Source organism: Phalacrocorax carbo, chromosome 7, assembly GCF_963921805.1.
Source record: "Phalacrocorax carbo chromosome 7, bPhaCar2.1, whole genome shotgun sequence".
NCBI classification, from domain to species: Eukaryota; Metazoa; Chordata; class Aves; order Suliformes; family Phalacrocoracidae; genus Phalacrocorax; species Phalacrocorax carbo.
In genome coordinates, this window is record NC_087519.1 from 3,683,669 (window position 1) to 3,710,554 (window position 26,886).

General features: G+C 50.9%; 1 protein-coding gene across 1 annotated transcript in view; it reads left to right on the top strand.

Annotated features, from left to right (window-relative positions):
• Positions 1-26,886, top strand: part of IGDCC3 (immunoglobulin superfamily DCC subclass member 3) — a 112,373-nt gene that overhangs the window by 79,572 nt on the left and 5,915 nt on the right. Inside the window, exons 7-13 of the mRNA XM_064456083.1 lie at positions 6,804-6,969; positions 18,480-18,727; positions 19,111-19,275; positions 24,352-24,540; positions 24,795-24,899; positions 25,998-26,136; positions 26,619-26,826. Of these exons, the coding sequence (XP_064312153.1) occupies positions 6,804-6,969; positions 18,480-18,727; positions 19,111-19,275; positions 24,352-24,540; positions 24,795-24,899; positions 25,998-26,136; positions 26,619-26,826 (1,220 nt within the window). The remainder of the gene's footprint in view (positions 1-6,803; positions 6,970-18,479; positions 18,728-19,110; positions 19,276-24,351; positions 24,541-24,794; positions 24,900-25,997; positions 26,137-26,618; positions 26,827-26,886) is intronic.

Below are 26,886 nucleotides of genomic sequence, written 5' to 3' on the forward strand. Positions count from 1 at the left end.
GGAAAGTGCCCTGCTCCAGCCCTGATCTCACCTGACAGGTCCCGGGCCCACTGGCGGTGATCCGGCACCGCACCACTTGTGCAGCAGCTGTGGTCCCTGGTTGCTGGCATCCCTCTTCCCCCTTGCCTTGGGGCCAGTGAGGAGCAATGTAGAAAGGGTGCTTATACAGGGCTGCTCATGCCTCCTGAGTCCCAGGTACTAATCAGACACAACAGGAGGTGAAAACTCGCTGTTTCTTTCGCTGTTGGATTTCTGGGTGAGCAATGCAATGAGGGGGCCTCCTGGCTGGCTGGTGGTGGGCACACCCATAAGTCCCCTTGTTAAGAAACACCAACCCAGGCATTAAGAACAACCCCGGTGTACTGCTACAAACCCTTTAGAGCTGCTGCAAGACAGCTCTGCACGTGGTGCATGTAGCAGAGGTCTACTAAACCCAAACACAAAGCTGATGTACAGGAAGCAGGCAGGCACAGGCAACAGAAATTACCTGGAAAATCTGTGAAGTTGTAAAAATACAGCTCTTGGGTACTGTTGACTGCTCCTGTTAGCAATTGGATGAGAGGGGGAAAGGTAGCACGACTTCTCTTTGCTACAGATGGGCAGTTTTCAGTCTCTTTGGAGATTTGAACATCAGCTCCTGAGCAGCTGGGCTAGTGCTGGAGTTCATCTTGGGTAGATTTACTGTGGATTTTCACCTGGGGAACCAAGATGAGAATTTGTCCTTAAAATGGTAATCACAGGGCCGTTGGAGCCCAGCCTGGCTATGGGAGGGGGATGCTTCTGCGTTCAGTGTTAGCAGAGAAGTTGGCAGTGGGATGGAGAAGCGTGGCCAGTGTGGCCTTGGTGTAGCCCTTAGACATGAGCTGCAGTGCCCAGGACCCCAAACTGTGTTGCCCGTCCCTAAGATACTTCACGTTTTTTGGATGGGTTGTCGTTCCCCAGGGAGGCTAATGGCAGGCCCTGGCCAGGCAGCTGGGCCCAGCCCAGGTTTGTTCACCCTCCCTCTGGAAGCTACTTTTCCTTCCTCTGAATCTCATTTTGCCTGAATTTTCCAGCTGAGAGGTACAAATGATTGCTGTTCAGGTTTGTCTGGGAAGAAAACACTGATAATGACTGACATGGGAGACTGTGGGTTTTATCTTTGTCAAGATGTCAGTGATGCAAATTACATCCGTAAAGAGAATAAAAGCAAAGAGCGGGCTATCAAAAGCCTGGTTGGAGAGGAAGTTAGCGTAGGGCTAGGACAATACAGCGTCCTCAAAGCACACCAGGCCAGGTACTTGCTGCCTTTATGCAGGGGCCCTTGAAGTGCCTGGAGGCACAAATTAACTTGCCCCTCTTCTTTTGAAGGAGGCACATTTTATGGGTGGGAAACTGGGGGAGAAAGGGCAATGCTTCCTGTTGCAAGGCAAGGAGTTAGCGGGAGGCTCGGACTGAGACCACGTCCACCCTCCCGCTGCCAGCGGTGGTCCTCGTCCCCATCACAGCAGTCGCGTCGGCAGAGGTGTCCCGATGCAGGGCTCTGCTCTTGCTCTGGCAGTAATGTCCTTTTGCATTGCAGGCTCTCCTTCAGATCATCTAACGCCATCTTATTATCTTCCTGGGAATTCCTCCTCCCTTCAGAGGAGAAGGCGTCAATCCCCCGCTCCCTCCCTCCCTGCCCTCCCCTGGCCATTTAGGCTCCTTTGATCTCTTTTGTAAGGTTCTCACACAAGAAAGTTTCCATTTTCTCTTCAGATCCCGGCACAGCCATTTGAATATTGCTTTGTGGCGGGCTGCGAATGAAAGTCTCACGGGGGGAGTTGTCGAAGGGCCGAATGCATCGCTGGCTGAAACGGAGGGTGTGCGTGCGTGTGGTGCAAGGGAAGAGCAGGCTTCGGTGGCAAGGAAAAAAAAATATATCAAAGCGCTTTCTCTCTACCTCCTGTGCAATCTTTTGTGCTTTATTATGTGTTTGGTGTCATAACAAACTGATGGGCTGTGAATGGCCAGATGGTCACCAGTGTTCTCCACTCCACGCTTCATTTCCTCCTGAAAGCTATGCAGAAAAATGAGATCCCATCTCATAAATGAGTGCCCATCTTAAGGACATGTTTTTGAAGGCTCTGCTGACAATGACTGCCTTGTTCGCCTTGCTTTCTGCCGGCAGAACCAGGCAGCGCTCCTTGGTCCAGCAGATCCGGCCACCGCTGCGTTTCCTGATGTTTCTTCCATCGTTCTTGCTGGCTGGCATTGCAAGCGTTGGCTGCGGGGTTGAATTCATCAGCAGATGTATTGCAGTTGCTGTGTTTTAGGCTCGGCTCTATGGTACTTGGTTTGTCCTCGAGTTTAGCCCTAAATTTATGGTGCAAAACCAGCTTCAGTACACAGTACATGCTGCATGGGTCAATGTGCCCTGTGGAGCAGTCACCTTCCTGCCCATGTTTTCCTTCTCAAGAAAAGCCACCATGCAGGTACAGGTGGGCACTCAAATCGTGTCTGTTGGGATGCTGGAGTAAGCTGGGGTGCCTGGGGCCTCCGGAGCATCCTCCCAGGAGGAGACCGGTAGGTGACAGGTAAACACGTCCCACTGCTGCAGAGCTCCAGCCTGCACCTTGCCAGGACAAGAAGTTGATGATACCCACTGAGGGCTGCTGGACAGCCTCCATGACAGCCTCCTTGAGTGGTCTCTGCCTGTTTCCCAGGCGACATGGTCACGAGTTCCATCTTTGGCCCTAGCAGTCCCACCAGCTCTACAACCTAACTATTTAAGTTATTTACGTAAGCATTTGGGCATCCTCTGTAGTCAACAGAGAGAAGCCAAGTGGGCAGCAGTTTTTTGTCTTAAATCTCCTGTCATCTGATGCTGTGCTTGACTGAGTTCCCTGTTGACCTGTCTTCTCCTTTATACCCTTACTGCAGTTCCGGTAGCCTAATTTTATGAGGTTTTGTTGTTTCCATGCTCTTCTTCCTTCTCTTCACCCCAGCCTCCCTCCCTCACACTGCCCCTCTGGCTACTTGAGAATCAATGACAGCTTCATACTGAGGTGCAAGGGGCAAGGATTCGTCCGGCACCGGTGCACGGACTGTCAGGGCTCCCCGACCCTTCTCAGGGAGCTGCCAGGCGCTGCAGTAAGCACCACGCCGCAAACTCACAGCAAGGGCAGTGAAGCTCCCTGTTGTCGGAGGGGACACACTGGTGGCCGGTCACTGCTGAGACGAGATGTCCCTGAAGAGGTGGAGCCGGTCCTCGTCTCCCATTACAACCCGCTGTTACAGTGCATCTTCATGCTATCACAGTTTGTTGAGCACAGTAAAAGCTATTGAAGCACTTCGTTAACGATTCTGGGGGTGGTATTAAGCGTTATTGCTTTTTGATACCAATGTTACGCCTTTAAATATTCATTAAAACCACATGATCCCCTCCCTCCCATTAAGTCCTGAATAATCAGCGCTCTGGTTTCTTCATACTCCACAAGCCATCGCTGGATCCTGCCCACTCCTCTTTACGAGGTTTGAATCCTCTGCACTTAACAGTGATCTTCATTAATGTCTTCGTTAAGATCTTCATGGAGGGCTGAGAAACACTTCCTCTCGCTGCCTGCCATGGCCTTTTGGCATGTGGTGTGGAAGGGGGAGAGGCGTTCAGGCCGCTGCGCCTCCGTGCAGGGCAAGAGGAGCACTGACAGGATGCTCTATTAATTATGAATGACGAGGGGGCTGGAGGGCTGGCAGCAGGCAGGGCTTGGCTGAAGGCAGGGCTTGGCTGAAGGCAGGGCTTGGCTTCTGCTCCTTTCCCGCTAACCCAGGGCCAGGGGTGGCAAACTCTCAGTTCCTGTCGAAATCATTTGACAGGGCAGGGAGAGGACCCAGAGGGAGGAGAGCAGATGCTTTTCTGCCCAGGAAAGAAGCCATTCACCCCGAGACCAGGCACCAGCAGCTGCCGCAGGGCGCCCTGCCTGGGGACGCTGCTATGAACACAAGGTCGGGTGCACCCTGGTCCGGGGTAGCAGAGCAGCATCTCCTTGCAGCAGTGTCTGTCCCCACGTTAAGACCCTGGTGGCACCCGGACCGTGTCCTTTCTCTGATGCTGTCGGAAGCTGGTGATGGGAACGAGGAGCCTTTTAACGCGACGTCTTGCAGGGAGGGATGCCACCGAGCAGGGACAGCTCGGCACGGCGGAGGCGGGAGCCGTTTGAAGGAGTGGCCGCCTGCTCCCCAGAGAGTTTAATCAAGTTAAACAGGGGCCGGGGTTTTGATCTGGTTGCGTTTAGTGAGACAGCAAAGGGGAGGGATGGTGGAGGGGAGCAGGGACCCCAGGAACCCAAGGGGCTGCAGTCCTGAATAGCATCGCTGGCGCCGAGCCAGCGGCCGCAGCTGCACGTTCGTTACCCCCGAGTCACACGCGACACCGCTCCAATTACTCCCTCTTGACATGGGCTAATAAGGGAGGATAAGGAGAGCGGGCGATTCCAGAAGGGTTACGCCGGATGCCTCTTTCCATATTTAAACTTTGTTTCTGCTGGAACAAATGGTGGGTCTGAGATTTGGTGAAGTGATGGGGAGGCAGAGGCAAAGAGCCAAGTGGCAGGATCTTTAATGAAGCTGCAGCAAGGAGCTGGAAGATGGCTGTGCCCTTCCTTGGCATCGTGGGTTTGCACCTGCGAGTATTGCGAGTGCAACTCGTGAGGCCAGATGAAAGCAGGGAGGTGCACAGCCACTTGCAAAATAATTGCTCCTGCAAAACCGCGCCAGCACAAAGCGGGGGGTGGGAGGTTAAGGAAGTCTTGAAAATCAAGTCTCTAACGCTCTCACTATATGCCACAAAGGGACCATTCACTGCAGGGATGAGGAGTTTTTCCCCCTGTTTATCAATGCTTCCAACTTTTACTGAACCCATCCTGAATTTTATTTTAATTTAGAAGTCTAGAATGGGGGAAATGTAGGAGGGAAGCAAAAGGACAAGGGATCGATTGGCACATGGGGAAGTTTAGCAGGAGGTTCTGGAAATTTGTGTCCATTAGGTTGCTGAGATCACGTCCATTAGTAGACCCAAGCGCCAACAGAAGCGGCCTGACAATAAACTCTGCTGGCGGACACCCCCTACCGCTAACATAAGTCAGTCCTGCCATGCTCTGCTTACCTTTGATTATTAAAAATGAAAGACGGGGTTCCTTTCAGGTAGATGGGCTCTTCAACGAGTTTCTGTGTCTTTCTGCTTGCAGGACTTACAACGTGCATGACTTTGCGCTTACACACAAGCACCTTTCGCTGCGGTTTGGCCTTGTTGCAGCAGGAGCAGCGATGCTTTTCCCTGGGGAAGAGCTTTAGCACCCCATGCTCCTGCTGCAGACCCTGAAGGGTTTTGTTGGCCAAGAACTGTAAGGCTCTGCTCTTGCAAAGCTGCTCCTGCCTGCAGCCTGGCCACCCTCCAATGCATTTTGTTGGACCAGTTTTCTCCCTTCTCCCATCGCCGCATCTCTGCTGGTGGCAGACCGCACCAACCCCATGCTTGGGAAATGCCAGCGAGTGGCACTGAGCCTGCTTCCCCTGAATAATCTTGCTTTTGTCGGGAAAATTTAACGCCAGCAATCCATTATGTGACGCTGGTCGGTAAATTCATTGCGGGCCCGCGCCTCTCGTCTGTTTGTCTTCATTGTGCCTGCTGCCGGTTCCACCTGATTTTAGGTTTCAGCAGCAATGTGGGGTATATTTATCACTTTGCCCTTTGAAGCGTAACTGCTTGAATAAACTCACCAATTTGGCAGTGTCTTTCAGGCCCTGCTTTCTGTAGACTGATATGCTGTTTTATTATGATAAATGATTTTAAATCTATTTTGAGCTGCTGGAAGAGGGGAAATCACTTTCCATTTAAAAACGTTATTGTTAAAGGTGAAAACATTTGGTTATGAGGTGAGCAGCAGTTACAGGGGTGGTGGAGCCTTCTGCCAGGCTTGGCAGGACCCCAAGGGTGCCAGGCTGCAGATCTGGGGTAAAGAAAGTTCTCCAATCTATTGCTACCAGGACAGTCTGCAGCAAATCTGATATTTACTGGGGAAGGAACAACCTGCCAGGTTGCTGTATGCGCATCCACACACTTCTTTCCATTTGCAAGCAGTTTGCTAATGCCATACAGGTCCTTTGGGCAAAGCCAGGGCGTTGCTGTGGCTCTGCCATTGATGAAACAGCAGATTTCCCCAACCACAAATACTATAACTGCCGCATGTGGTTGCAGCCTTCCTTCCTCACCACTCTCTGTATTGTCAATATGTGCTGATTTTTGCAAGCCTCCGTAGCAGAGGGCTCGTTTCTGCCAGGGTGATGGCCCTGCGCGGTGCCACGCGCAATGAAAGGTTGTGCATGCTTTCTGTTTCACTTGTGTGCAAACAACCGGAGACTGCCAACTTTCCAGCCTGTTGCCCTAACAGGCAGGATGCATTTTGTCAGATATGGATTATTTTGTAGCATTGGGGTTGCTTTCAGTGGGAGACTGGGGAGAGGTGAGGGGGCTTGGACCTTGATTCTGTTTGCCTGAACCCTGCAGGACTCACCTGGGCTCTCCATACAGTATTGAGCTGAGCTTCTGGCGTCTTCTATGAAGCCATGACTGCCAGGGTGGGCAACCAAATTTCAGCATTGCACTGATTACAGACACACCATCCAAACCATAGTTATCTGCTGCCTGTGCTGTGGGTTGGCCAAGCAGCCCACATTCCCAAGCGGACGAGGCTTATTGAAGCCCAAGCTATGAGGTTGCTCTTTCTGCAAGGATAAAGTGGGTTCATCATGACTTTTCTGACCCTCCTTCTCCTTCCTCCTTGCAGCCCCCGCAGAGTTTGTGCAGCATCCCCAGTCCATTTCCAGGCCCGTGGGGACTACTGCCATTTTCACATGCGTGGCCCAGGGGGAACCCCCGCCACAGATCACTTGGCTGAGGAACGGGCAGATCCTGGAGACCAGCGACCACATTAAGCTGAAGAATAACAACAGGTAAGTCCTCGTGTGCTGGCCGCTGGCACAGTGGCGCGGGGCGGAGGGCGGTGTGAGACACACAGCTGGGTTGTGCCATTCCCCAGCGTCAATCTGGAGATAACACACATGGAGGACTGACAGTGCCCGCCTGATGGTCCAGAAATAGCTGTCCCTGCAGGTGTAATTCCTGGGCAAAGAGCCAGTTAGCTCACGCAGGCTTCGGCTTTTGCGCAGACAGCGGATCTGAGGCGAACGTGTGCAGTAGTTCATTTTGGACTGGTCAGTGAAGGCTGGCAGAGAGCAGTGGGGTCTGCAGCACGTCCTGGTGAGCAGTGCAAGCCCTGCTTTCACCATAGCCCCGTGGCGCTGGGCAATGGCTAACGTGCTGGAGGCTGAGACGGGCACGAGTGATGCAGAGAGGCTGCGGCGCTGCTGCTTGAGCGCCTTGAGAAGAGAGTGCCTTAGAGCCGGCTGGGTTTCGGCAGGTGAGGTGGCTTGCTGTCACACAATGCCCCCTGACCCTGCTTTTGAGAGAGGCTGAATTAAAAGCCATTATTTTGATCTATCTGGACTCCAGTAGAAAGGGGAATGAAAGAGACGTTGGCTTTCTTTCTGCATTAGCAAAGAGCTGACGTGAAGGTGGTAACGTTCAGAAGCAGATGTGTGGATTCAGCTTGGGCATTGATATACTAAAACACTGCTCCAGTCCTACTAGCTGCACTTGGTCGGCTTACATTTCAGCGCTTTGAGCTTTATTGTACCAGGACATCAGCGTTAGACTTTGACTGATGATGCTGGAACACAGCGGAAGTTTCTCTTTTGTCCCGATCATCATCTGGGTATTTCTGGAAGGACACAGTGTTGTCCCTGGAGTTGGCAGGGACCACACTCACTCCGCAGTGGAGGAACCATGCTTTAACCCCTGAACATTGACCTGGCTGGGTGTGCAAATGCAAAAACATTTGAAATAGTATTTGCGTGGAAGCTGACTTTCACTTAACTTCAGCCTTTTATCTCACCGGGGAAGAGTGTTTTCTCCGAGTACTAAATAACTGCGTTTTTGTGCAAGGCGATGGGGATGTTTGTACTGAGGAAATGATACGGTGGGATGCACTTAGTGTGAAAATTAGAAGCTGACAACATAGTTTCTATGGAAATAGCATGGAACAATATACTGAAAAATAATAGTACCTGTGTTGTAAACCTAAATTATTGGTAGAGATTTGTACTCGATGTCATACAGCTGCTATCTATATTAACAAATGCATCTCATGAATGCAACTACCCAACCTTGCTGGAGGGTCTGGACCTTCAGTTTAGGCTGTTGGGAAGTGCTGTGCACTGTGGCTTGTTCCCCAGGGGAGAAGAGTGGGTTTATTTTTCTAAGTTTCTATATAATATGTCTTTTTGTTTTCAAGTTCGAGGCTTTTTTAAAGCTTTGTTCTATGAGTGATGGAAGGATATGAGTTGCAAGAAGGATAAGGTGTGAGTTGTAATAAAATCTCAATCAGTGGAGGTTTTCTCTGAGCTGGAAGTTTTTAGAGCTTCAGGAAAGTGTGTGAGCGCACACCAATGCCACTCAGTCCAGGTTGATGGGCTTCTAGTTCATTGCATGGGTTTCTGAGGCATGCCTGTCCTGGCAAAATGAACAGAGCAGAAATGGGAGAAGGGAAATTATTGCATCCCCTTCTATTGACGAGGAAGCGGAGTCAGAAGTGATGGAAGACTTTACAAGCGGTCATTAAATCCGTGACAAAGCTCACACCGAGTCCAGCTCTGCATCTTGCTCTCTCACCCAGATTTCTTGACTGTGAAATCATTCCTCTTCACTGTTTGAGGGAGGTAAAGCAGGGTCTTTGCTCACGGCCATGTCTCCTGTCCAGGTCCCTGTGCCTAGAGCTGCGCTTGCAGTGCGACTTGGCGAACATTGCTGTAATCGTTTTCTTATGGCAATCATTTAATGCAATTTAGCGTCAGTCTTTTCCACTGCGAGCTAAATGATCAGATTACATTGCATCTGGCACAGGCTTGGGGAGCTCAGCCGGTTACTGGGGCTCAGCTGACACGTGGCGTCTTCTCAAGCTATAGTAATGTGATTGTAAAGCTGAGCCCTGAGGCCATCGTACTTGACGATGTTGAACTTTTAGCTTCTTTTGCACTACTCTTGGTCTACTCTGACCCCAGGCTTCAGGCAAGTGGCCATTCCTGGTGGTTTCCAAAGCTGTCAGTCTGAAAAATGCCCTCGCTCGTACAGCGGGGCTGGGTGCTCCATGAATTGGAGGAAGCATATCAACGGCTGGTTTTTTTTCTGAGCTGTGTCAAGTTGTCCTTTGTTTCATTCTCATGGGCATGACTAAGTGCTGTAACCCACTTAGTTCCAGGCAGAATCAGTTTGTGATTATGCCTTGGATTTATCAGTCTGTTGCACTTGGAAAATATTTGTCCGTGTAAAGATGGATCTCGAATCTACTAGTAATGAAGCTACTAAACTGCACTATGAGCTTTTTAATTAGATTACATGGTTTCCTAGAAAATTCATTTGGATTAAAACTCTGCGTAATATGGCCATAAAGGTCTGAATGTCCCCAAAGGGATTTTTAGGAAAAAAAAAGCGTAAATCATCCCAAATCATATCATGTGTTAATTGATTGCAAAATGTATCATTATGAGCAACTTCGTTCTTGTAAATGAGCACAGCTAGAAGTGAGGTCCAGACCTGCAGAGCACGGTGCGTTTGAGATGCCACTCCGCTCCTGCAAGCTTTGGAAGTACAGCCTCCGCCTGAGGCATCGCTCCTTTGGGCAGTAGCGTGTTTGCACAAACCCACAGCCGATGGGAAGGTCTGTCCATCAAACTGTTGCTTCACAAAGTTGTGAAGGGCCCTTTGGCGTCTCTATCACCCCACACCATCTCTCATATGCAGTATTGTGTTCAGTTTTGGGCCCCTCAGTACAAGCAGGACATTGGGTTGCCAGAGAGTGTCCAAAGGGCAACAAAGCTGGTGAAGGGTCTGGAGAGCAGGTCTTATGAGGAGAGGTTGAGGGAGCTGGGGGGGGTTAGCCTGGAGAAGATGAGGCTGAGGGGAGACCTTATCGCTCTCTGCAACGACCTGAAAGGAGGTTGTAGTGAGGTGGGGGTCGGTCCCTTCCCCCACATCACTAGTGATAGGACGAGAGCAAACAGCTTCAAGCTGTGTCAGCGGAGGTTTAGATTGGATATTAGGAAATTTTTTTTACTGAAAGAGCGGTCAGGCGCTGGCACAGGCTGCCCAGAGAGGTGGTAGAGTCGCCATCCCTGGAGGTATTTAAAAGACATGTAGACATGGCACTTCAGGGCATGGTTTAGGAGACATGGTAGCGTTGGGTTGATGGTTGGACTGGATGATCCTAGAGGTCTTTTCCAACCTTAACGATTCTATGATTCTATGATTCTAACTGCAAACCCAAGGAGAGCAAACTGTCAAGGTCAGGGGACTTCAGAAGCCCATCGTTGCTGAGATGGGACAGCAGCTTCAGGACTGGATTCACCACAGATTGGATGTGGCTGCTGGTGTGACATCAGACAGTCACTTGCTAAGCAACTTCCAGCCTTTCAGCACAGTAAAATAAGCCTCACAGGCTGGCTCCAAGAAATACCTCTTCCCTCGTGGTCCCTCAGATGTGAATTCTCATCACCTGATGTGTTGACGATTTCTGGGCACATTAGCATTAAAGATCAGCCTTCTGCTGTGCCCTCTCCAGAGGTGGTTGTTATGTTTTGAAAATGCCAGCTGTGTGGGAACAAAATATCCAATCGATGATTAGCAAAAATCAAAAGCAGTTCTGGGATAGCAGATAATTGTTAATGAAAAATGCATGAAGGCTCAGGCGTAGGGAATTGTGGGGTTTTCCATTAAAAGCTGTGAATAAAAATCACTGAAGGAGCTGACGATGGGGCCCTCTTGACATGCGATCCCTGGGTTGGGGATGGAGCCGATGGCTGTTGGGGCGATGCTGTGCTGGACCATGCTCTTGGATGGAGAAGCTGATGAAGCCTTTTTGGCTTTGGTGGAGCCATCCCCATGTCCAGCAGCTGCAGGGTCCGTCCCTCTGCTGATCAGAGATGCCATTTTGCTGGCATTGCTCCTGGGGTGATTCAGATTAATCACAATCCAAATGCCTGAGAGGTGTAATGGGCACTTCCAGCAAAATTCCCACCCAGCATCACCAGCTTCTCCCGAAAGCAGGCTGCAGGAGGAAGGTGGATTACTGGCTGAGTTAATTGTGGGCTTGTGTAAAATCATGCTTTCTTGGTTATTACTTCAAAATTTACAAGGAAGCATGAAATAGTACCCAAATTACGGCTCTGAAAGGTTTATTGCTTTTCTTCCTTTGACCCAATCAGGTTCAGGGGGGTAATTTTCAGCCTAGAAGTATATCACACTATGGGGTTTATATTGCTGTAATAGCAAGGAACAAAGGCCAACATATTCAGAGAAGGCAGGCTCTAAATATTGATTTTCCAAGATTTTATTTACAAAATGGTAATTAAGGGACTTAATTTGTTCCACCGGAAAAAGGCTTCGTTAGAACCTGGGCTCAGGTGGCGTTTGCTCTTGTCAGTGACCTTCGCTTATGAACTGTCTCCTTTTTAAATTCTTCCTCACTGGTTTGCACTTGTTTCAGTGCTCTGGGAATGACTCACTCCAAGGGCTGCGAATGCTCAGGGTTCTTCAGAGAAAATATTCCTCCATAAATAAAATTCAGGACAACTTTGGTTCCCTTGAACTTGTCGTGTTGCTTAATCCTAGCACAAGCACTTGGGATGGGACAACCTTTTGCTACCAAACCCAGGGAAACTACAGCCTGTCATTCGCAAGGTGGATTTTTCCTATAAAACCCACATTAGCTGGGTGCAGAGGGGTGCAGATGGGTTTGTACATCCTTTCCTAGCACACACACCCCACAAACCCTTGAATTTGTAGAGATTCGAACACCTTAAGGGAGGACAGGCAAGCCTGCAGGTTATTTATGCAATGAGTTTGAAGATCATTGGTGACTATGGGAAGGGTACCGTATAGCAAATCATATTTCAGTTCCCAGAGCATGACAAATAAGTACGTGGAGGACTAGGATGTGAACCAGCTGCTCCTGATTTAGGAATAATTTATGGGTTGGACTCTGTTTGGAAGACACATGGAAACGGCCTTTGCAGGGAGGGTCTCCACACAAGTGCCCAAAGCCCTGCCAAGCAGTGGGGCACCAGCGTGATCCCGCCTTCCCCGCACTAAGCAGGGATCCCGTGCTGGGATCATGCAGCCGTATCCCATGAAACGGATCTGCAGCAGCCCCAGAGCAGCCGGCGGCAGCAGGCCTCAGTCTCTCCTTCTCACGTGGCTGCGATTATTTTGCTACCAAGTTGCCTGTGTAATTTTTCTCGGTGTGGTGCTCCGCTGAGCTGCCCTTGAAGCGCGCTACCGATTCAGGATTTTGAAGTGTTTCTTGAAACTGTTGCATACAGCAAAATACAACTGCAGAGAAAGTTCCTTATACGGGAGCCTTCAAGGCAGGCCTAAGCCTATCATGGGGCAGGCCAAACTCAGCCTCCCCTGGATTAGGCTGGGTCTTTTTCCTCTCCAATGCCTGTGCTCCCTGCTGGGAAAAAGGTTTGGGGGACTTTTCATTTAGCAGCAGGTAGCTCTCCCAGCTGTCTGCATTAGCAGTCCTACCAACATAGGCAGCTACCCTCTCTTCTAGTAGCTTTTCCTGAGACGTTCTGTGCTCCCCTGCGGTTCTGCAGATGTAAAGACTTTTCTGCTCCCTCCTTGGGACAGGATTCAGTTAAATCTGTGATTGCACTCTCTGACTTGTGAAAACAGGTTGAGTGGCAGCCAGCGTGTTCACCAGATAACCAGCAAGCCTTGTAATAAGGAGCAGCTGGCTCTGGCTGTCATCTCCTGCCTGTGCCAGGGTGCACTTCCCAGCTCTGCAGGGACGGGAGGACACAGCTCCACCACCGTCAGTGCGGTTGGACTGTCTTGCCTTGGCCATGGATGTGAGTGAATAGACCTTGTGGGAAATTGGAGCCACTTGCTTGCTGAAGGTCTTCTGCATGGAGCTTAATGCCATGCTGGGAGGTGCTCCAAGGCAGGGCTGAGCTGCGGCACCAGCTGGATGTGTCCTTCCCACCTGGGAAGGCTCAGACCACCTCTGATGTGGACCAGAGCTGAACCCAGGGACCCAGAGCCTCCAAAGATATACACTTTGGTGTCCAGTTGGATTGTGGAGCTGAGCAAGCCTCTGCTTGTCCCGAGCATGGTGCCTGAGCAGCAGCAGATTCCCCAAAGGGCTCAGCCTGTGTGCTTGGTGTTATATCAAGACAGTGCAAACCCAGCTGTCATGAAGCCAGCAAAGAAGGGTCAGCATTTCAGGATGAAATGGTGCCACCACTGTGCCTCCTGTAGCAAATGTGATGCCATTTACAACTTCCCATTTGTGCAAAACACACCGTACAGCCAAATCTCCATCCTGATGGACTCTGTCCTCTCCCAGTGGGGTGAGAAGGAGCACCATCTGTAACCAGCTTTGCAGGCTGAGGGTCTGCCAGCCCTTTCATCCAGCACTGGTGCGGAGGGTGGGCTAGTTCTCCACAGCACCGTGCACTCCGCTGGGATCAGCAGCATCCCTCCAGAAACTGTGCTTGGGTGAGCCTGTAACCACAGAATCAGGCTGGGGTCCTGGCGGGAGGGCTGCAGTACCTGCTAAATATAATCCAGTTTGAGATGCATCTGGGTAACAGTTTCTCCTGCATAACAGAACCCCATTTCGCCTAGGAAGCCCTGCACGATATTTCATTTCTGGAGGTGTAAGAACGTATCTATAGAGGGCTGGGGATGATCTGCAGCGTCCCCTTGGAATGGTGCGTGTCACTCCTCAAGCTTTGCACCTTATTCTCAGCTTGTTCGAGGCTACCTTCAAACACAGGGCATTTCTGCAAAGCTGCCAACGACCAGCACTGGAGGGAAAAACGCTCCTTTGCAGCACGGCACCGGCCGGCAGCCCAGGAGCAGTTTGTTCGGCACGGCACAGCACAACGCGACCCGTAACAAATGGAGGCAGAGCAGGGCACGGGGACGGGGCGTCTGAATGAGGCGCTGGTGGGTTTCTGGAGCTGCCAGCACTTAAAATGCTCTCTGCGCTAGCCACAGCCTGCTCTCCGCATTAATTTCATCACACTCCCTCTTTTGTGTGCCTGTGTGCGCGCGCATGCTGATATCCTTCCAGATGGGCCCCTCTTCTTCTTTGTGCTGCTGAATCGATGAAGAGGCTTCCTTCAGTTCTCAGACTTTTTCAGACGAGCCTTTGGAAAGCCGATCTCCGGTCACCGGCCCGGACCCCTGACCCGAGCCAGATCAGTCATCCTGATTGCCTATGAACTGGGAAGACAGCTTGGGAATACCATGGCTTTCGAGCAGTGGAGGCCTCTCGTTTCAGCTCAGCCGGGTGTGAATCTACAGCAGCTCCTCTCCCCACTTCCATCAATGCCTGTCAGGGCATTGTGCGGAGATGTGATGGAGCCCTCGGCTCGCTGAGCGGCTTTGGTGACCAGCAGAAAGCCTTCTGGCATCTCGCCTCGTCTGACGTGCTCACGGCGCTGCCAGTCTGGCACTCGCGGGAAAGTTTTCCAACAGCAGATGTCCCAAAGCGACAGATTTTTTTCCTGTTGACAGGAAGAAATAAAAGGACACTGCATATTTCAGATGGTTGACGTGCGGAGACGCTCTGCGCCTCCTCACACGGCAACTACATATTTTCCTTTTGTTTGAGCTTCCTTAAAAAAGGAAAAGACAAAAAACAGCAAAACCTGGGAAAGCTGCTGGACCAAATGCGGACTCTGCCCCACCGCATCCCCCGCATCCCAAGGTGTGATGTGGTGGACGAAGGCAGGAAGAATTTGCCAGTAGCTAAGATGAAAGTGGATGCACGGCAGAGGTGTCAACTGGGAGGGTGCTGGGGTTCATGTAACTCACTGCCACCTCCTGCCCTCCTCATCGCAGCTACCAGCATGCTTCAGAGCTCACACCAGGGCTTGCAGCGAGCTTGGCAGACTCCTTTAGAGGTCTGCTGGTGGGTGTTAGAGGGCCCAACAGAGAGAAAGCAAGCCCTTACTCTCATAAAGCTGGTGTTTAGATGCTGGTGGTTCTGCTTGCCAACTACTCTGCACTTGGTTTCTGCTCCTTACCCAGGTTTATAGACATAGACGAAAATCCAGTTGTTTCATTGACCCCGTTGCCTGTGTGTCGTTCCGGGTAATGTGGGCCCCAGGTAGTGGATGGCCAAGGCTCTTATTGCATGGTACATCCCAACACAACCTTGTAAATCTCAATGAAAATGAACTTTTCAAAGCCTGAAGCAAGTTCCAGCTACCTGCCGTGTCCACTTTGTGAAAATTTATTTTATTTATTTCTTCTGACTTGGCAGTGTGTGACAGTGTTACCAGCCACCCTGGGACCTCTGCAGAGAGGCATCTGGGATGTCTGAGGCTCTGCCCAGCTCCAGGTCCCAGTGGCCAAGTGCTGTCCTGCTCCAGGACCACTGGCACCCAGCACATCACGTGTGTTGCACAAGATGAGCTTTGCTCAGCCCCTAATCCTCCCAGGAGAGAGATGTCTGTGGCCCCAGCGTCATGCTGTTGCCATCAGGCTCCTTGCACCCTTGCACTGCCTTCCGAGGCTCCCCTATTCCCTCCTCCGCATCTTTTCCTCTCTCCGTGTAAAGCAAATAAATACTCTTGGAGGCAGTGGAGCCTAAATACTCCTCATTGTTCCCGGGCTGCTTTGTGCTTGGGAAGCTTAACACTACTCTTGACTTGCATGCCAGCCCAGCCTGGCTGCTCCTGGGTGCCCAGATGCACAGCAGCCGCGTGGAAATAATCCCTGCATTGAGGGGGCAGAAGGAAGCGCTTCCACACATCTGCTTTGTGCTCCTTCCACACATCTGCTTTGTGCAGAGCTGCAAGTACAGCTTTTGGACGCCGTAATCCTGCCTTCTGCCATCTGTCCTCACAGGAATCAGCCCTTGTTGACACAGTTGAGCCACACATCAGGGTCCTTCCTCCCTGCGCCCCCCTCCCAGCTCTGGCTTTCTCCTTCCATTTAATCAGATACGTTGAGCCTGTGACTATGAGGGGAGCTTAGGACTGATTCTCTAAAATCACCATATCAGCTGAAACCATCACATTTGATATTCCATTTACAATGTTTCCAAGGAAACAAAGGCACAGGACATAAACAGATGACTGTTAAACATTTGCTCACTCACCATGGCCCCAATAATTTGCAAGGCAGAAATATGAATGTTAAATCAACAGCAATAATAAATTTTAATACAGGAAGACCAATATTTTGCTGCAATTAGAAGAAGCATTCGTTCTAACCTACAGGCTGACAGTGGCACATTATTAATAATTTCCAGTTTCTATGGACAATTTTTCATTTACGTAAAGGGCAGCTTTGATTATGACTCCCAAAACGCTGTGAAGTGCCCCTCGCATCAGCAAGGGTGCTTGGGATTTACTCATGTGCAGTCAAGTCCCAAGTCCACCTGGAATTCACTGCAGGAGAAGAAAATAATTTATTTCTCCCCAGAAGCAAGCAGGGGATGTGGATTTGGCTAGGTTCGGGCCATTTCTTACAAAAAATAGCAACCGAAAAGCTTGTGTGAGCTTTGGCGTAAGCCAACGAGATGATGCTGAAGCATTCATGAGCATTCATGCCAAGCCAGAGCCAACCACAGTTCAAATGAGCTGGGCAGGACTGGAAATAGAGATGACAAATAGGGATTTATCCAGAGTGGTGCACATATGGGTGATGCTCTAAAATGGAAGGGGACGCAGTGGTGAGAGGTGTTTTATTCAGTGTGTGCCCTATAGCCTATCTATAGGACTGGTCAATCCCCACAATTTGCAGTAACAAATACAGTTTACAGTGATGTCAAAGCCGTCACCAGTTGGTCCAGTCTGGGCCACTACTGGAACTTTATTTCCAAGATTTTCCCTGAGATGCCCTGTTCGTGAGAACATCCTACCAGGACTAAGGGCATCGTAAGCATATTGTATCATAACCTGAGCTGCTGCCTCAGGGTTGGGAAAAACATCTCCAGCATCAAAGGCTGCCTTTCCACTTGCAGCTCAGAGCTGGACAGAGTGTGCTGAGACTCCCCAACCCATGTCTTGGCAGGGAGACACACTGGGTGTTTATTTATGGGGCCTTGTGTCTGCTGGCTAGCCACAAATTGACTCACGTTTTTCCTGGCTTGGTTTCTGAGGAAGGGCACAAGCCTTTGAGAGAGCAGAGCTTTCATTGACGGGTCCCTGCTTGTGAACAAATGTTATTAAGAAAAGCTGTTTTGCACACTGAATGGCAAGACAGCGCTAATGTGTTCCACAATTATTTCTGATTCAATATTTGCTGGCGTTGTTTTAAAGATACTGGGCAGTGCAACCTATTGGCTGGCCCTGAACTTGCTGTGGTTGTACACAGCCGTTGCCGGAGCATCATGCAGCTCAGAAAGGACCTTCAGTTCAGGTGGCCACATGTATGGACTCTGGTTGTCCCTGTGCCCATCAAGCCACTAAGCTGCCACCTCCTAGAAGTGGTGTGGAGATGGGCACCGTGCTCAGGAGCGCGCTCATTTGGGAAGCTGGTACATGGCTGGCTTTTCCCCCTCCTTTAGGGATGTTTTCCACCAGGGTAGCCAGTGCCTGTCTTTATCTTAGAGGTTGAAAACAGCATCTAAGCCTGGTGTGGAGGCCCCGGAGAGCAGGCTGGAAGAACCGTCCTGGTTGCTGCCCTGGGAGAGCAAGCTTTGGTGCACCAGCATCAAAAAGCCCCTCAGAGGTTTTTCAGACAAAATCTGCAACTTGCTCGTAAGCTTTGGCTTTTGGCTTGGGGTGATCATGTTTCTGAAAACGCAGGAACAGGAGTTGAGGCTGTAACCCTGCCGGTTAAGTCAGCTAATCCCAGTGTTACCCTACAACTGCTCTAATGTGCTCTAAAGCAATGCTATAGAGCATCACCGGAGGGCTTTCTGGCTGTGCTTCATTAGGCTTGGCTTAGCAACCATGTGCAGTGCCTGGATGGGTCTCACTGGTGTGTACTGGAGTTAGGCCAGTTAAAGCTGGTTCGGGTGTATGGATGCGCTTGCCTCAGAGATACCTCTGTAGCGTGGCTGGGATCTTCCTGAATTTAGAGCTTCAGATCCTGCCATTCGCTGTCCCACCCTGTGTCCCCACCTGGCTGTACTTGAGCCACAGTCTCTGCAAGTCAAAACAGAGATAATCTGCCCAGTCACAGGATCTGGGGAACGATGGATCCACCTCCTGGGGTCTTCCTTTCCCAAAGGTGCCAGCCCACAGCTTCCTGGAAGCTTTCTGTGGAAATAGAGGCATGTGGGATGCCCTGCTATCAGAGCCAGCGTGGTGGCCATGGCATGGCTGGAGGGGAGGGACATCCACTGCTGAGCGCTGAGATGTCTCGTGTCCCCACACAGCACCCTCTCCATCTATGGGATCAACCAGGCAGACGAAGCCATCTACCAGTGCATCGCCGAGAACAGCGCCGGCTCCACGCAAGCCAGCGCTCGCCTGACGGTCCTGTGGGCAGATGGGCTGCCCGGTCCTCCGCAGAGCGTGAAGGCTGAGACGGTCTCTGCAACCACCATCCAGGTGTCTTGGAAAGAGCCTCTGCAGAACACCAAGGAGATCATCGGCTACGTGCTGCACATTCGGAAAGCTGCAGGTACAGTGCTCTACCCGCTGCCCAGAGCATCCTCAGCCTTCCTGTAATTTAGCAACACGGCCCACTAGATAAGCCAGGTCTGCACTGCAGTAGGCAGCGCTGCCACCCATATTCTCCAGCATCTCCATCGTGTTTCTGAAAGACAGGGATGAGGCAGTAACGCTGATGTAAATACCAAAAGGGTGAGGAGGGTGAAGCTGTGTGGTCAGATCTTGCTGCCCACTTAGGTGTCTGGCAAAACGCACAGAAGTGTCAGCCGAAAAGGATGTGGGCAGATGCATATCCCCCTTAGGGACCAAAATTACCGCATGCAGCATCTGTTTAGTCTCTTGATCTCTCGCAAAGCCTAACGCTGCTCTGTTCTCTCTTTCTTTGCACTTCAGATCCCGTAGAGATGGAGTATCAGGAGGCCGTTAGCAAGAGCACCTTCCAGCAGCTAGTGACTGATTTAGAGCCCTCGACCAGCTATAGCTTTTATATAAAGGCTTACACCTCCCGGGGTGCCAGCAAAGCCTCAGAAGTCACAGTGGTGAGCACGCTGGGAGAAGGTAAGGAACGCTTTGCTCTTGGACCGTCAGATGCTGAAACCCGCTGTGCGTAGCAGCAGCGCCCATCACCCCGATACCCACTCCGGAGCGCTTTGGCACATAGCTTGTGGCGTTGATGCTCCTTGTTCCCACTCCTCCTCATACTCTGGGATATTGTGTAAAACTCACATCATTACACGGGCATCGACTGGTTGCCTTAAATGCAGCATTGCCTCTCACAGCTGACGTTGTAGCAGGGGGTGAGTGCGAGTCTGGCTGGTCTCATGCATTGCAGCTGCTCTGGGCTTTTCCTAAACTGCTTGCTAAATGCAGATTTCCTGCTCAAGCAGCGTCTCAGCATCCTCCAGCAGCTCTGGTACTCACAGCTCGTACTTGATAGGTGCCACACTTTTTTAAATTTTATTTTTTTTTCTGCTCTACCCTGGAGAAATCACACTAGAGCTGAGCTGTTCTGACTTACAAATCCCTGCCTTGGAGCAGCCTTCTGTTTCAGTGGGAAGTTAGGGTGATCTCCAGGACTTTTTCCCTGGCTTGGCCTCCCAGATGTGACCACCAGTTAGCTTCGTCAGTAAGAAAGTGGGCGGTATAATGCAGGACCCTTGCACACAGACACCAGACAGAAACCACAGCCCCAGTGTGATCTGTCAGCTGGCGTTTTAGGAACATTTTCCTAGAGACCCATGTACCTCTCCAGCACCTCTGAATCCTGGCTCATCTCACACGTGCAGTGATAGGTTAGTGGTTGGACTCGATGATCATAAGGGTCTTTTCCAACCTTAACGATTTTATGATTCTATGATATCAAGACTAATCTCTTAGGAGCGTTGCATTGTTCTTGTGAACACTCAGTAATCATGAATTTGCAGCAGAGAGGGCCTTGGGTGTGAGGACGTTATTTAGGATCAAAGGAAAGCGTGTGTTGACTTCCAGGTGGGGGGTCTAGTTCTCATTCCGTTTTCAACCCTTGCAGATGTTTACTACAGCATTTAAGCAACAATGCCAATAAATCCACGCCCTGCTGGGTTGTTGCCCTGCAAGTTTATTTTCCTTGGCACTTTGCAGGGAATCGGTCACCCTTGGAGTTTGTTTTTCCTTCCAGTTGAGAGGCAGAAGGATGGACTAAGGCAACACTTGAAACTCCTTGACCCGATGGTCTGAGTTCAGCTACAGGAGCCAGAAGCCAGCCATGCTTCATAGAGCTTGGTGTTCCTGCAGCAGTCTGGGTCAAGCTAGAGAGGACTTTTTGTCATTATTACCTTCAGTCGTGACAGAAATAGTTAGGTATCCGGTAATGGGATCATAAATTTCCTGGCCCTCTGAAGTTTCAAGGCATCACTGTCCTGCTCTGCTATCCTTTAAAAAAGGCTTGTCCTGTGTAATGAAGCTTCAGCAATTAGTTCCATGTTCAGGATGGACAAGCTGGTCTGGGTAAGATCACGCAACCCCAACTAGTGATTGCCTTGTAGGAAGACAAAAAGAGCTTTAAAAGCCCCAGTTCTGGCTTAATTTGTTTGCTCTGCTTCACACGGCTGCCTGTTGCCTTCTGCTCAGAGAGAGCGGGTCACAGAGCCAGGATCCAGCGGCTTTTGTCACCAAATTAAGGTTTCCCTGCAGATTTGCCTCTTCTCACAGCCAAGCCATTTCACGCCATGCCTTCCCAGGGTGCACCAGAGAGCTGTGACTTCCCTGGGCTTGGGCAGCCCCTGGGTCTGTGCTAACAGCCTCAGAAAGGGACGGGACTTCCCCGACACGCCGTGTCTCGGCGTTGTCATCCCAGCTCAGCGTAACGCGCGTGAGATGTGCACAGAGCTGTGCGTGAAGCCCCGTGATGGCAGGATGCCCGTGTCACCACGCTGCTGCGTCCTGCCTTGCGTGGAAAGGGCACGGCGGGTGAATCTGCCAGTCAGGGACAGCTCGGCGGAGCCGGGGCAGCGCTTGTCGGAGTGTCCAGCAGAGATGCTCCAGCTGGAGGCTGATCTGAGTGACCGTGTTATACTGGTATTGTCTGGAGTGGGAATACGGTGAAGGTGCTGAGGAGCAGGGCTGCTTTCGGCTTGGGGAGGTCAGCTTTTCAGGGCTAGGAATATGCTGAGAATGCACTTGGCTGAAACCTCCGCCGCTTTCTAGACACACAGTGCTCCTTCCTTTGTGCCAGTGATAATTTTGGATAAAAAGTAGAAGGGAAGGAGCCATAGAGAAACTACCCAAGTGAACTTTGTCTTCCATAAACCTCTCTCACTAGGAAGGTCCTCTTGTCTCCTCCCTGTCATTCTCCTTTACGCCGTTTCACAAATGCCATGGTATTTTAAATCTCAAACTCTCCGCTTCATTAAGCAGCACACACTCCTTGTTCTTGTCTTTTAATGCTTTTTAGGGTTTTCTCCAGGACTTTTTGACATTTCTCTAGGATGAAGACTGTTCCTTTAGTCATCTTCGGCTAAAGACGCCTTCAAGAAGAAAGTTGAAATGACCTGGGGAAAATTCCAAACAGCACGGAAGAGGAAAACAAGTATCCCAGCCCTTAGCATGAGGGACATGCCTCACTTACAGTAGCTCCATATTGTGTCTTATATATACTTCTGTGAAGCACATATACACCGGTGTGTGTACATATATTTATACACACGCAGATATACTCCATCTGTATACACTTATTTGTGTAATAGCGTTATAAACAGCACATGCATTCTGCGAGTGCATACATATAACCAATATTATACATATATATACTCAAAGTTTGAATAAATACTATATATTCCGTACTTTGAAGGAGAGATATTCTTGTGGTTTTTATTAAATGTAAGGCTCTGCAACCATAAAATAAAGCCAACTCTTCGCAAATCAGGATGACCCACATCAGTGTTTCTTTGTCCATGGGATAATGCGATTTCCCTTCCTGTGGCGTTTTCACCCATGATTTGGAAAATGATGCTTTAAGCAAGAGTCCAACTTCTCAGAGGGGGGATCCAGCGAGTTCCTAATTTTGCCCTAAAGGGAATTTGGAGACTTAAAAAAAAAAAAAAAAAAAAAAAAGAGTATTTAATTAGATTGCAAAAATATGCAGCCTTGGGAAGAATGGTACTTTCTGGTATAAATAGAATTTACCCTGTTTTGCACCCAGAAATTGCTAAGCGCAGCCTTCCCACTAATGAAGTCAGAATAAATCCTAGCAAGAAAAAGTATTTCAGCCCATTTGTTCCCAGCAGCAGCACTCAGGCAGGATGGGATCTCGTTAACCTGACTGAGGACAGCTGCTTTCCAAGTCTTTCCTCTTGAGTCCACGTGGAGATGCTCACCAGTCAGCATGGACTTGTTCCTCTCATCATGCTTATGTGGAGGGCATCGGGCAAAGCTCCTGCAGCCTGATGGAGGGGATCACTTTGGGAAGAGACAGGATTGTCCAGACCCTCCTGCTAACCAGGAGAGATGTCTTTGCTTGCCCTAAATCTCCTTGTGGCAAAGATCGAGCTCTCAGTGCCTGAGAAGAGGCAAACCGGTGTGCTGTGCGGTTTGCCTTTACTATTACATTGAGGAAGTGCCCTTTTCAGCTTTTGTCAGTCTTAGATTGACATGGCCACGTTTCATCCGCTTTTCACCATTGCTCACTAAATGACTGCGCTGAACTCTCTGCCAGAGGATGCCGTCAACACCGGGTTTGCAATGCTCATCCTTTAGAGACCCTTTGGGGAAAAATAAGATAAAACGCAGCGCTGGTCCAATGCAACCCCAGCAATCCTTATATTTGGGGATTTCTGAGCTTGTAATCGTGTGGGATTGGAAAACTAGCTCTGCCTCAAAGCCTGGAGGCTGCTGGAGAAGCAGGACTGTTGTTCTGCCCAGTGCTTTTGCTGCAGGGTTTAGGTGAGCTCTCTGCCTGGTAGAGCAGTGCCCGAAAACCTTTCTCCTCCCCGTGCCAGAGCAGAGCCCTGGGCAGGGCAGAGCCTGCAACGCCTGGTGCTTTGCACCTTCTGAATGGTGCCAAAGGCTGGAGAACTGATGGGAGCATTTGGCCTGGGGGCATTTTGTGGAAAAAGGTGAAAAAAAAGTCATCAGTGAAATGTTCTGCTGAGACAACATCTCTGCTTTGGGGTGATCTGTGTAGGAGAAAGGGAGGGACAGGGGAAGGAGGAGGCTTGGGGAGTGGTCCTGTGCTGCACAGGGCTCCGGGCAGGGTTTGGTGCAGAACCAGCTTTGGAATACCCAGGTATTTACATCACAAGAAAATTGGCTTTGGTTTGCAAATCTCTCAGCCCAGGCTGATGGGGCCAGGCAGCTTTTTGGAGACCTGGGGAGGAAACAGCCATGAACCCCCCTCCCCGCAGCACACCCTGAGAATGAGGGCAGGGTTTGGGGGCATTGACTGGAGCAAAAGGCATCCTGGTGGACTTTGAATCAGGCCCCGGTGACACCGGGCGGCAGCAGGGACATCCTCCCAGCTAAACCCCCGTGCGCCCCTAAGGCCAGGTAAGTGCCAGCCTACCAAAACAAGGCAGCCACAGCTGTGCAGGGATCTCAGGCTGCTCAGGTATTTAGGGCTGTTAATGAAGATGCCCCATTTCTCTCCTAAGTGACACAGAATCACAAACCTCCCTCCCAAAGCCAACGGGGAGAGCAAGATCCCGTGCACCCTGCAAGCCAGTGCAGGTACCTAGCACGGTTTTAAGATGGATGCCTCCAGCTCCATCCCTTCTGGTTCCTTCCTCCCTGGGGCATTAATCACTCTGAAAGGTCCTCGCTACCCTCAGGGCGAGGGCAGAAAAGTGGAATTTGGGAATGCGTTGCCAAAGTCCTGCATTCCTGCCCTGACCCGAGGGGGCTGAGCATCAGATTGCAAGTGGAGTGTAAAAGTAGCCTCTTTGCTTGCTGAACCGAGCAGAGGAAACCCTTGGAAACTCCTACAGCTCCCTGAAGAAGTTCAAAGCTTTTAAACCAGGATCTGGGCTGATCTGATTTTTCTCAAATCTCATCCAGCGCATGTTTTGGGGCAGTGACCACAGGGAAAGGCTGCTGGGGAGTTTCTCATCATGCAGACTAAAAAACCACATGCAACTCACTGTCTTTCTCTCTCTGTTTCAGTCCCAGCCATGCCATCCCTCTTTATTAAAGTCATTAACAGCACCACTGTCCAGGCTACGTGGGAGCCCTCCATCAAACTGGGCCAGCACGAAGGCTTCAAGCTGTATTACCGCAAGGTCCACCTCTCCCAGTACACAGGTCCGGTGCTGCTGCCCAGCAACGTAACAGCGTACAACATTACCCACCTGGGTGAGTATGGTGGCAGCTTGATCTGCGTCGCCTCCTGACCCTGGGAGAGCCCGTCGTGGTGGGAGAGCTCAGGTGTGTTGCAAAGCCACTAAATGGGAGATGCTGCAGCTCTCCCCCAGGTTTTTGGGGTGTTGTCCCAGTAGCAGCATCTTGTGTGTATTTGGTAAGATGTGCATTTCCTAAATAAGCATCACTTGGGGAGATAACGCTAATGATTAAGGCTGAAATGCCCTCTTGTGTCTCCTCCAAAACAGATGCGTCGGTGGTGTATGAAGTCAAGCTGCTCGCCTATAACCAGCACGGAGATGGAAATTCAACTGTCCGCTTCGTGTCCTTGAGAGAAACTGTGGAGAGGACAGGTGAGACGGGACGTCGTTTGTGACAACCACTTTGCAGGAAGGCGGTGAGACCAGACACATCGCCCAGACACCCACGGCTCTACCCCACCATCTCGTTTTCAGCTGCTCCTTTATTTTCAGCATCATAAATAATGATGAAGCGAAACTCTGCGGGGCTGGGACCACCTGGTGCCGGTAGCGGTGGCTTCTCTGCCACGTGGCTTGCACCATCCCTGCTGCCCTTCATGAGAGTTAGTGAGCTGACACCCCTTCACAGCACGCTGTGACTTTTTCAGCAAGGAGGAGAGGACACACCAAATGTTCCTATAATTGCCAGTTTTGTCCCCTAAGCTCAAGCTGGAGGTGAGGCCATGAACACGAACAAATCCCCACGCATAAGCTAAAAGCTGCCGTCCTCAGGTGGGACATGGTGCACCAAGCATCTCCGCTCTCCTGGAGCTCTCCTGGATATTTTGACCTTCAGTGGTGCTGGGAAGGGACGACACATGGCTTTGGAAAGGAGAAGGGCTGCAGAGCATGAGCACTGCATTATGTGGCAGAAAAGGGGAAATCTCTAGAGGGACTCTCTAACTGATCGCACCTTTCATATTCATCTATGTGTAAAAAACATCGTGCTGCTCTTGGAAGCCTTTTAAGCTTTCCAGTGGGAATATGTTCAAGAGAGAGTTATTACTCTGACTGTGTTGGAGTAGATCCTAATCTCACTGGCATCTGCCTCCTTGGTACTCTCCGTCAGGCATCAGCCTGCTCTGGCGTGGTGGCCACCTCTCACCTCCCACCTTGGACACAGGGTTTTGCAAAAATTAGCATTGGAGTCTTTTTTATTCCTTAATTGTGTCCAATAACAGCAGCCCAGGTAATGGGGCTGGCTGTCTACAGGCCTTGCAGTCCTGTGCTTGCTGTGGCTGCCTTCCTGGGGTACCAAGAGCAGGGGAGCTGCTCTGGCAGGCAGTGACCCCCATCACCCCGCTCTGCTCTTCCCCCTACACAGCTCCCAGCACCGCGCAGGCTCCAGCTTTTGCTCTGGGCTCCCCAAAAGCTGGAGGAGGAATAGGAAAACAGCAACGCTGACCCCGCTCTCTCCCTTTCTCGTGGCAGTGCTGAATCCCCCGTGCGACTGCATGAAGGACGAGCAGAACAATAAAACCTCCACGACTGGCATCATCATTGGGATCCACATCGGCGTCACGTGCATCATATTCTGTGTCCTCTTCCTCATGTTTGGGTACAGAGGAAGGTAGGAATTGCTCACACCGCTGCTCACCAGGGGCAGTGGTCCCTAATGCCATGTGGGTGTCCCTGCAGGGGTCTCGCACCCCCAGTGCGATGACGGGCTGTTGCCCATGCGCATCTCTGGACACGCATCCCGTGGCGTGCTGTTGCACAGCCCGGCTCCCGTGAATGCCGGGTGCTGTTTGCAGCATGGCTCCTGCCTCCCTCCCAGGCACCCAGGCCCAGCAGGCTTCTGCAAATGCACCCCGTCAGCTCCCGTCCCCATCAAGGGACCTGGTACTTCCTAGGAGCATCGCTATGGCAAGCCCTGACCCTCCCTGTACACCAAAACCATTCACAGAAAGGGGAAGAGACCTGACTTTATAGGAGGGATTTAAGGAGTGAAGGAATGTAGCAGAGGGATAAGGCAGACTCAAGCTTGTGGGAAGGAAGGGGGTGGAGGCACCGGCTTTGCTCACCCTCAGGCTCTGCCTCTTTTTTTTTCAGGCTGCTGATGTGCAAAAATGTGCAGGAGCAGCTGTCAACCCCGCAGATCCCCAGGAGCCAGCGGAGTGCCACGGGCCTCATCCTGAACGGGACCACTCGCAGAGACAGGGACGACCGGGACTTGAACGGAAAGCAGCTGGATATGAACGAGCTGGAGAGGTTATTCCCAGCATCCCTGTCCCAGGAGCAGCAGGATAAGGGAATAACGGTAAGTTCAGTGGGATGGGAGCACGCCTGGGAAGTGCAGGCACGGCTTTATGCCTAAGCG